The 11,877-nt window shown below is 32.4% G+C and overlaps 2 protein-coding genes across 3 annotated transcripts in view; one reads left to right on the top strand and one right to left on the bottom strand.

The window, feature by feature from the left end:
- Positions 1-11,877, bottom strand: part of LOC108733441 (carbonic anhydrase-related protein 10) — a 258,247-nt gene that overhangs the window by 18,627 nt on the left and 227,743 nt on the right. The gene's annotated exons all lie outside the window — the stretch shown is intronic.
- Positions 1-11,877, top strand: part of LOC108733403 (solute carrier family 41 member 3-like) — a 51,314-nt gene that overhangs the window by 29,366 nt on the left and 10,071 nt on the right. The window contains exons 1-3 of one of the 2 annotated variants that reach the window (XM_018464558.1): positions 3,088-3,432; positions 4,864-5,013; positions 9,657-9,856. In XM_018464558.1, the coding sequence (XP_018320060.1) occupies positions 4,917-5,013; positions 9,657-9,856 (297 nt within the window). In that variant the 5' untranslated portion in view covers positions 3,088-3,432; positions 4,864-4,916. Of the gene's footprint in view, positions 1-3,087; positions 3,433-4,863; positions 5,014-9,656; positions 9,857-11,877 lie in introns of those variants that run through there. The other variant, XM_018464567.1, reaches the window with a different exon arrangement.

The raw sequence follows: 11,877 nt of genomic DNA, 5'->3' as shown, positions 1-11,877 counted from the left end.
AATAAAATAATTCGAAGTGGTCTGTATTCTGTCGAAACTGCCAGACGCGGATCGCGATTTCGATCTTTTTGGATCTCATCAGCGCGTCGCAGGCAGCCCGACAGAGCACAGACCAACATTTACCTGCTGCCTTAAAAGCGCGTTTTAGAAAATACGACAAAAGGCGCTGTAAACAGTAGCACTGTACTACAGATGGCGTTTACAGCTTTCTTGTTTCTTCCCTCGATACGTAATGTACTATTATTAGACAATATTGAAACTATTGTATCTTATTTAAATGGTTATCAGTATCATAATGGAGCAAGACAATTATGAAAACTCTTACGAACAATAAGTGTTTCAATTTATTTACACCATCAGTAACATGTAACCGATAAAATCAGTGGAAAAGTAAAGGAGGAAAACAGCTCCTTTCATGCTAGCATTACATAATAAAATGACATAAAACGAGTCAATAAAATGAAACAATTGGGGTTTGATTACAATAAATGATAAAATTTTAGTTTTATATCACGAACTTGCTATTTGTATTGTAACGTTTTACATTCATTGTAAATTTCCTACCGTTAATGGGAAAAGTATACATTAGTCCACAGTTTTTCTCATTTTAAAACAAAAGAAAATGTTCTTGAGCCTATTTGGTATTTCCAATAATGCACTGATCTGTAGAATGGTAATACAATTTATGGACTGTAAATATTTACTAATTTATTTTTTAGTCAATTAATATAATATATAACAATACATATAGTAAAACACATATTTCCATAATAATTGGTTTAGAACAAAACGGTATTTAGTGTAATCGAATTATCTCAAATTCATTTTTTTATAGTGACCCATAATTTAAGGCCGCATTGTTATGCTTACTTATATTTACTTAGCTTTCTTTGTTAAAACACAATGAATTCGTAATTGGCATTTTATACAAATGGTTAGATACCATAAAACACCGTAGAGGTAAGTAAAACAATAAATACCTATTTACATCGAATCCTAGTAACTCTACAAAAAAATTTAATAGGAAAAATAAAAATGAAAGTACATTTAATTTCATTTAATTATTGTATTTTAAAAAAGCTTTCTGAACTTCGGTTCAAAACAATGACGATAATATATTGTAACGAATCTTCTAGTAATGTGTTTATTTAAACGTATATTTGTATTACACACTAGCATTTAACTAGATACTTAAATTAGTTTTTATTTATACCAGAGACCTTGGTATAGGGTATCCCGAAATTAGCATGCTTAATTATGTTACTGGTAAGCTGTCTTTATATAAAAACTAACTCGGACTGTCATCCAGAGACCTATTTTTATCGAATTCTCTGCAACTATCTTCATTCCTCTAGATCAGGGATGGCGAACCAATGGCACGCGACACAATATTTTAGGCACGTCACTAATATCAATCATAAAGTCTAGTTCAATATGGATCCAAAACTTTATTGAAACAAGGAAACTAATTGAAACATAAAGATTGGCAGGTAATACAAGTGAAAATGCTAATAACAAAATTTTGGAAACATGAAATGCGTTACCAAACACTTTTGATTGTTTGAAGAAGCTGGCTTATGCTATTTTGAAAACGTTTTTTCCTCAACCTATGCATGCCAGTCATTATTTTCAGAGATGAATAACATTAAAAACTCGGTTAGAAATCGTTTGACAGATAACTCCAGTTCAGCATGCATTCTACTAAAAGTAGGTAACATCTTACAACCCTAACATAAGTTATTTGTCATCTAATCTGCAACAACAAAAGTAACACTAATTTTACTTTAATTTAAATTACACGTATAATTCAAACATTGCAAAATGTTCCTATTTTTTTGTAGTAAATAAATAAGTTTAAGTTGATATTATTATTATTTTCCCAATAATCACAGAGACAAAATTAATTGATGGCACGTCTTTGACCTGATTAAACTTTTCTTTATAAAAATGGCACGTCGATACGTAAAGGTTCGCCATCCCTGCTCTAGATAATTCCGAAATAATTCCTATTGTTAAGCAAGCGAATATGCCTCACTCAGGGTAAATTTTATTACCCTTCGCGTTTTTAGTCAAAAGATTGCCAACTACCGGTCGGTATCTACCTGTAGACATACTCAAGAAGTGTAGACAATCAACGAATTGATTTTGTAGATACGTAATATCATTCAGAAATTAAATTTTAACATTGGCTTACCTATTGTTTAAAACAATTGTAGATTACGCATATTTATCCACCTAGTAGTGAACTGTTGGGTTGTTTTATATTGTAGTTCCAGCTGCAAAAAGCTGTCAACGGATTTTGAGTCAACACTGGATTCAAAATTATGCAATGGTCTCCTTTTGTATTCTAGCAGTATTCAAATTCAGTTTCATTTAGAATTTCTCATTTATCAAGGATATGAATATATGGAGATAGCAGTAAAAGTTAGATTTCTAAACTAGAATAAGTTAGATTTGCAGCAATTTCTACTTTATACGGCAAATAAGCGAACGCCACTACCAATTGTCAGAAATGTAGCCATTATCAGAAATTGCAAATATTGTTTCGTTTATCATAAAACATTAACTCGAACGGTAATTTTTTTGCATTTTTTATCGCTTAAGCTTGTTAATCATTTAAGCAACATAAACTGACGTAAAATGGAATATTATGGTTAAAATTTTTCCTGTCTTCTCCTTTTGTGTGGTGGGAATTTGGTTGTAAGAACTCTATTTCATGTAAATTTATTTTGTAAAAACTGATTAACGTGAGAGTAAATATGAACAAGTATACCGCAAAACTGCAAAGTGCCTTAACAAATAGAAGAAATAGAAACATATTGTAATACCAATACGAAATATATTGGAATAATAACTACGCTGGTTTATATTTTTTAAAAAATTCAGCTAAACAAGTGATTTTTCTTCAACGTCAAGCTACTGTTATCTCGATCTGTCAATAAAGAATGATTAATTACAGTGATATAAATAAACGTGCGATTACATTGTGATACCTTTTTATAGAAACTAAAATCAAAAATTCGATAAAGGAGTTGTCCGAAATGGTAGGAAAAATGATATGCAGTTTTTTCTATTAATAAAAAGTGTCAGAGCGTAGAAATAAATTCAGTGTCGAAGACAGAGGGTGCCAAGTGGTTCACTACGCACTGGCAATTGTTTGTAACATTGGTGAATATTAGCCACCACTAATTGTTTTTCTGTTATTATTAATAAATAATCAATAGATAAAAGTAAAGTATTGTGTGTTTGTTTGCCTGTGTGTGTGCGTGCGAGTTAAAACAGTTTAGTAGACTGGCATTGGCATAAAAACCTCACTCAGTCAGGTGGTTTGAAATGCTCTGCAATTATCGTTCCTAGTTACTAGTGACAGTGGTTTAGTGTTTAAAGTGAATATTCGTCGTACGTCAGTCGTAACGACGAAAATTATAATAAGTAAGTGGATCGATTAACATAATCGTTAATGATAAAAATTTTGGATTATAACGAAAAATGGAGTATCTCTAATGTTACTTCAACCCCAATTCAAAATAAGTTTTTATTGAGTGCACTAGTGATGTAATATATTTAATTAGTGATAGTGAAGTAATAATTAGTTTCCAAGGAAATATGTGAAAAATTTTGGATTATGCATCCTACCCACTTAAGGAGTTTTGCACAAAAAATATTAAGTAATTAATAGTAGGAGACACCCCTCCAAAATTTAATTTGGTAATGCTTTAATGGATAAGAAAAGAAAATAAAAGAAAAAAAATTAAAGCCAATTAAAAATGGCAAAGGTTAACTATGTTTAAAACCAATAAATATTAAACACCCTTAACAGATTTTTAGAATGATTTTTAATATTTAGCCTCTATAATTTTTAACAGCTTCACTAATTTAAACATTTAGTTATTTAATATTTTTTGCGCGTAATAACTCCTAAAAAATTCTGCAAATATAATACAACATAGGTTTTTTTAAAAATTTTTAAATACTTTATTCTGATGGTGTTAAGCGACAAAACTTCCAGGGGTAATTTCTTGTGTTACTGTAAGAACAGTTTGTGATATTGAAAAATCGTATTGTTTTGAAGATACAGAGCAATAAATGCTTTCGACAAAATTTTGCGGGTGAGCTGCTAATAGAGGTGTTATTTCAATCAGGAAGACTTATCGACCAGTTGTTTCAAAACTTTTTGGAACAAGACAATATTAGACGCATTCATTCTAGCTAGGGGTAGTTAGTTTTAACGATTCATCTAGATTAATAAGATTTACGTGTAAATACTTAGGTAATAAAATATTGCTGTCGTCCAAAAACATTTAACACTCTATATCTTCGAAACAAAGGGTAAACTATTCTTTGAATAACCTTGGGAATAACCCCTGCAAGTTTTGCCGCATATAGAGTAATAGAAAAAGCGCCTGAAGTATTTTTCAGTCAAGTAGAACATTTGTAGATCAAGGGGGTGCCATATCGAAAAGCATTGTACCGACCTACATTTTTATATTTTTAATATTTCCTTAAATTATCTTTCAATTGGAGAAAAATAATCTCGATTGCTTATAGTTGTCATATATACATTACTAATGTACTTAAGTAGTGATGAGCAAGACCAAGATCAAGACTAGTATTATTTGAGTAAGACCAAGACCAAAACTGGACAGTCTTGGTTTTGCTTTCTTCATTATTGTACTTAAGTTGTTACCCATTTACGTGATTGTTTTATGGTCTTGTGTTGAATGCAAGCAACTTGTTTTCTTCTCTGCCCAACCAATTTTAATATCGACTTTGAAACAGTTGGGTAGATACCTTTAATAAAGTTTCGAATTTTTGTTGTAGTTATTGTTGTTAAATGAGTAACTATTTTGTTTTCGTGATTAGGACAATTGGTTCAAAAAGAATGACCTACTGTTATTTAACAACACATCTTAATAATGGTTGGTTTCATTGAGAAAAAGGAAGTGGAAACAGATAGAACAAGCACAGTCAGCGCTAATAATGTCAGCCATGATCCTATGCCCGAAATTGACTGTAAGTTTACCGCATATTAATTTTTGTATTTATTTTATAAATTTTTATTTGTTATAAACATTGCCTTTTTTTGACAATACAGGATTCAGTTCGATTCTTAATTTCTTCTGACATTTGTCAGATTTAAACAAGACTTCTTTTGCAAGAAAAACATAAAAAGCATTAAAAAGTTAATCAGCAGCAGGGTACAATTTTACCCTAGTTAAGGAACAAACAAATCAAATATAATAGGTAACTTGGCAAAAATTATATGAGTTTTTTCCACTAGAGAACACTTTGTGTATTTGCTTAATTTTTACAAATATGAATATAATTTGACCAGACTATACAGCTAAGGCATAATCTCGAAATCTTTTGAACACTCTTCATAGGCTTTAATTTGTACTTTTCGGATTTATATTACTTTATTATCACTATCACTACATAGTATAAAACAAAGTCGCTTTCCCGCTGTCTGTCCCTATGTATGCTTAAATCTTTAAAACTACGCAACGGATTTTGATGTGGTTTTTTTAAAAGATAGAGTGATTCAAGAGGAAGGTTTATATGAATAATACATGCATAATATAGTAGGGAAATACTGATAATTTTAGAGGTTTCTAATGTGATGTCGTAAATAAACACATTTTTTGCGCTTACATTGCAAACGCTGGCTGAACCCTACGAGATAGATCAAAATAATGTACTACAATATTGGACATCTTAAAAGGGTCTACAAAAAAGTCCGCGATGGTATATGTCTATCTCTTAGGGATAACCCACAATAACCATTTTATTCTTTACTTTTTATGAGAAATAATGACTTATTTACGAAGCGATTGTAGGCAATACAGCATTAATTCTTATCCAATTAAGTACCTTAAATACATTGTGCATTTAATATAGATCAATATGGCCCTTTACAGCATGTAATTTAAATGAATATTTTGGAAGATATTACAGACTTAAAATGCAGGGACATAGCGGTTGCGGCGGTACCGGCCGGGAGGCCGGTTTGTATTGTCTAATGACAAAAACACTGTGAATGTTGTATATAAAGACATTCTGTAGTACATTTAGTATGTTCCGGGGGTATCTCTTGAAGATTTCCCCTTTTCGATAATAATCTAAGCAAAACAAAAATATATTTAGTATCAGCATTGCACCCGTGCGAAGATGGGGCGGGTCACTAGTTTTAGTATAAAAATGACCGCAGGTATTCCTACGCATTTTCCACTAGTGTATAGAGCAGCTGCACTGTAGGCACATTGAACGTGACGAATTTGTAAGGAATTAAAATCAAATAAATGGCTTAATCGATAAGTGGCAGATTTGATTTATAGATAAAACAATTCCAATCAAGTACGCATTTTTTGAAAAGCAATGAGTAGCGTGTTCTTTTTTTTTCTGGTTTTGCACCTACTTGAATTCTTATCTCGGATGAAATATAAAAAACTATATATAAGACAAGATGGTAGGTACTTTCTTATAAAATTGGAATTTACCGTTATCAACTTATTAGTTACAAATAATTATTATTGATTTAGCAAGAATTCATGTTAGAACTGTGACAATTGTTTAGATACTTATCACATAATAAGATTTTGTATTATAATTCTGATTAATGGGAATTGATCTTAATTACTAAATATCGATCGAAACCTTCATGTATATTTTATGTATTTTTATTTGTTATGGCGTCGTTAAGAAAAAGAACGGTGAGTGTAATAATATGCGACCAAAATATATGTATATGCAACCAACTATGCGCCCGAATAGAAATATTTAAACCGGTTCACTCTGATTGCAACTGTTTATTTCCATCAGTTTCCAAAATATAATGCGTAAAATAGTTTTTGTAGCGTTTTAATCTGCAAATGTCTTTTAAACCATTTAATAAAGTGTAATAAATGCAATACATGCTCCCGATTCATGATCCATAAATCTACCTGGTACTTTCTTTTTTTTTTTGTTTTTACTTAGGAAATACATTTCGTTTGCTAATATTTCAAAAGTAAGTAAAACTTTAACTCACCTAATAGTAGGTTAACAATAATCCTTTACTGTCGTAAAAGGTAATAATATAAATAACGTATTTTACAATTATTGTTTGTTACTAATGACTAAAAATTCCGTATGATGCATGGCGCCTGTTTTCGAAACAATATGAAATGCGAATGGAGTGTATCAAGCAGCTTTGATACCGAGCACCTTGAAGTAAAAATATTTAGTAACGATAATAATCACGATATATTTCTAATGAATTGGACGAAAGATAAATGAATGCATTACAAAAAAAGACAGCGGAGCTTCACCGTAATCTTTGGTCAAGGGATATGACAATGTTTTGAAAAACTGACAAAATAAAACTACTCCACATGGTAAAAAATCGCTGAATAAAAGTAAAAATTTATTGACACCATCATGCCAAGAGTATAATTTTGAGATACACAAGATACACATGGAGAGACGTTTGGATTGTAAAATATTTTATTACATCTGTTTCTGAGTAATTTTAATTTCATTTTCAAGTTGTGGATTTTCGATGCAATTAATTTGTATAATCAGTGTGGAGGTAAAATAGGAGAGCGTTGATGAAATGTAGAAACTCTTAGGCCTTGAAGATAATAGCGATATGCGAGTGAAGTGCGCACTTGACACATAAAATAAGGGATATGTGATTACTAATGATTGTAGTTTATGCAGCTATTTATAAACAAAACTTATTGAGTAAAAATTTAAATAAAAAGTAGTGTAGCCTGTGAATAAGTGAGGAAGATACAGTGGGATCCACTCCAGCTTCCGATTTTAATGGGCCGTTTTTAATAATAGGTGCATACAAGACAGCTTTAATACATATTGAGTTTTTATAGAACGAACTTGAATATAGCAATAGGTACATATAAACATTGATATATTTACCGTTAAGTAGCCTTCAATAAAAAGAAGTCACTTCTATGCTTGTGAACGGTTAATTTAGCAATTCGAAAATAGTTGTTAAAGGTGTATGTTTAGAACACGGCGCTGTACGGGTGCGTAACATAGAAGGTGGGAGCGGCGGAAAAGAAAACGTTAAAAGCGTTCGAAATGTGGTGTTACAGGAGAATGATGAGGATATCGTGGATAGAGAAGGTTAGAAATGAAGAGGCATTAGAAAGAATAGAAGAACAGAGGACTCTATGGAAGGCAATAAGAAATAGGCGAGATAGGTTGGTAGGATACCTTCTAAGGAATGAAGGTCTAGTCAGAAATATATTACAAGCATAACAGGAGTTAAGAGGAATAGAGGTAGACCTAGATTAGATTACTGCTTGCAAATAGTTAAAGATGTTGGATGTTCTAGTTTTTAGAAAAATCCGAAAATTAGCTCAGGATAGGAAAGAGTGGAGGTACATGTCCAACCAGTTTTAGGACTGACGGCCTTACGATGACGATGATGATGCAGCAATTAGAGGAAATGATAGACTATTTAAATCGTTATAATCAAGAATAGAACAGCGAAATACTACAAGTACTAGGTTTAAACTCATTTTTTAGGGAAATGCGAAGATTAGGTTAGGATAGGAAAAAGTGGGGGTCCGTGTCCAACCAGTATTAAGATACTGACGAACTTATGATGATGATGATGCCTACCTTAGCTCCAATAAATACTTTAGTTTACATAAAATTATTTTGTGTGCAACTTTCTAAGGTAATAAAGTTGCTCATAAAGAGATTGCTCATGCAATGGGGATCCTGTTATAGGTGCATATCTATACTATTACGTAAACTTTCCAGGATAATCCATTTTCAATAAAGTGACGTGAGTGACGGAAGTACCCACTTGTTAATAATTTGATTTATTACATTCTGTGTAATCTAAGAACAATAAATCAGAGTAATTACATTTGTTCTTAACCTTGTAAATAACAATTGAACAAATAATTCAGGAATCGACGTCAGAAATGCAATTTGTTAAAGCGGATGATCATATAAAGGGTATTGACGTTAATTTTCTATGTGTGACACAGCATGTTTTGCCTTCTAATGGTAAGTTTACCCTGGCCGAAATATAGTAGGAGATCTTTCCATTTCAGTTGACGCAATATAGGATTTCCTCTTGAAAATTGATATTTAGGGGACAAACATACAAATAATACTACATAAATGCGAAGCAACTTTATTTATTTGACATTTAAGTCTTCGCCAAAATAAATAGAATAGTCATCCTTTAAATGCATATAAATGTTTACCACTGGATCCTTACTTGTTATAACATCCAAATTCTATGGAATCAATAATAGGCGAGATAGGTTGATAGAACGTTTTCAGACCTGAAGGGCTAGTTCGAGACATACTAGGGGCAGAAACAAAAGTTAAAAAGGGCAGAAGCACACTTAAGATTAGATTAATCTTCAAGTGCGAGATGTTGGTTGCTGTAGTATCCGAGAAATGCAAAGATTGATTCAAGATAAGATGATGTGTATGTTCGTGCCTAACCAGTTTTCGGATTAAGTACTTTATGATGATGATCATGATGTAACCTAGTCTAACCGAACCTAACCTAGCCTCATAACGTTTAGAACAGCTGATGGAGAATAATAAATATTTAGTACTCTACTTTTATTATTAAAATGTTTAATTTAGCCTTTTCCTGCACTTATTGTGACATTTTGTGATTACAGGTGTCAGAGTTCAACCCGCAGTCATCAAGAAAAATAGTTTGGCCATTTCCATTTCATCAGAATACAGTAGATTGTCAAAGGGTCCTATAGCTGTCATCCGGCAAGAGAGTATTTACCAAACAATCTGGCAAATATCACTGCCATTTTTCATCGCTAGTTTAGGAAGTATAGGCGCTGGTGTGGTACTCCAAGCAGTGGAGGTAAAGTATAGGATGTTTATGTTTTTTGATTTGAACTATCCGCGACTGACCTTTCGACAGCATACTGACTACCATGAACTTCTTTGTTCGATTTGGTTACATGCCTACCACGAATATTGAGCTGTGTAATAGTGGATCTAATTTAGAAACGTAAAAGGCCCTTTTTGAATATTTTGAATTCCGCTAAATGTAGCATTGTACTACAGGTGGTGTTCACCACGCCGTTAGTGATACCTTAGTAAACATGCGTCTAAATAGCCACACAGGAATACTTCGTTTACTTTCTGTAGCGATGTGACCTTCAGTTTCACCGGCGCAAAGTAGAAAAGAACAGCACTAGGCCAGAAAAGGAAGGAGACACCTTTCGGCCAAACTCTTAACCGTTGAGGAGCGTATAATCCGTACAGTACTGCACGGAAAAATTGACCATTTTATCCACTACAATTGCATTGCTCAAATGTGCTGTTATTGGTACCATTTACTACTGAAAATATCAACGAGATGTTTATTTGTATTTGAAGACATATTAAAGGCTTTAACGCTTGTTTTCGACTCGCACTACTATTAATGATTGAACAAAACTTTTGGCAGGTATTGTATGAAAAAGTATGTCTAATGAACAAGAGTCGAGAGTATAATGAGCTGTTTTCTCCCTACCTACGATATTGCCAGCGCGCATCCAATACATTGGAAGGGGCACATCGCTAGCCGAAGTAAATGAAGTATAGGAACATACCGCAATTTAAGCAGGAAGCTTTATTTAAGCGGATGTTTTTAGAACGAGTTTTACAATTAGCGACTGCTAATTCAATAAATATTATGATTTTAAGCTTATTTTATAATCAATTCCAAGGATTTACTTTGACAGTAGATAATATTATATAGCAGATGAATCACATCGATCTCCAAACTAATCCAAACAAATGAATGATTGAAAGTGAAGCAGCGTTAAAAATATAAGCATTTCGGCACGTCCTTTACTACATTCAGTATTAAACACGATAAGTACACACGTAATAGTTCCAACCAATGACATTAGGTTTTCCTTTATCATATCACTAACAACAAATTTTATACACTGTCAGTAGGTACAAGTTCAAGATAGTTTAATTATCTGTAACTACAAAACTAGAACATTGCAAAAAACATATGTATACATTTAATAGAGTAAGCGTACATATATCAACACCAATAAATATTTTTTTCAACATTTTTACGTGTTACTACTCAGTTATGCATCTTTATCAGAGAAATCGATGCAGTCTTTTATGCCAAGGCTATTGTGATCTATTGTAAAAAGGGCACCACTGAAGAAATATACTATAGTGCAGTCGAAATAAGAAGGCAAAGTCCCCAATAAATAATGTACACTAAAGGCATATCGTCTTTCTCGTTCTTACAAACGGAAGATATCCTGTCTTTACTCTCTAAACACGCCTCCTCCACAGCTGCGTCGAGGCCTGCACCTACGTTTCATAAGAATCAATTGAATAGAATGAGACGGTTGAAAACGTGCTTGTCGTGTTGTCTGTACCTACATTAAATGAGAAAATTTACAGGGTCGGCTTAAGGTAGTAGTCGTGCTACAGTATGGTGAAAAAGTGATTGTAAGATCTAAGATAATTCAATGCAATAATATTTATATAATTTCGATTGTACATCAAAACAGATTGAGTGAGTCTGTATTCATACATACCCACACATCTAAAAATATTATTGTTTTTTTAATAGTGCAACACTGTATTTCATATTGATACAAATTCTCATACAAAAATAACAATAAAAACAACAATAACACCAACAAAAACAACGACAACAATAGTTACAACGAAAAAATAACTTAAACGATATATGTAGAGAGATGACTATTCGCACAAATACACCAACTAAATTAAGCCGACCCTGTAAATTTGCCCATTTTATGTAGGTACAAATGACAAGACAAGCATGTTGTCGATCGTCTCATTTTATTCGATTGATTCTTATGAAACGTAGGTGCAGGTCTCGACGCAGCTGTGGAG

The sequence above is a fragment of the Agrilus planipennis genome, unplaced genomic scaffold (assembly GCF_000699045.2).
Source record: "Agrilus planipennis isolate EAB-ADULT unplaced genomic scaffold, Apla_2.0 scaffold1, whole genome shotgun sequence".
NCBI lineage: Eukaryota > Metazoa > Arthropoda > Insecta > Coleoptera > Buprestidae > Agrilus > Agrilus planipennis.
This window is presented reverse-complemented; position numbering and strand designations above follow the sequence as displayed.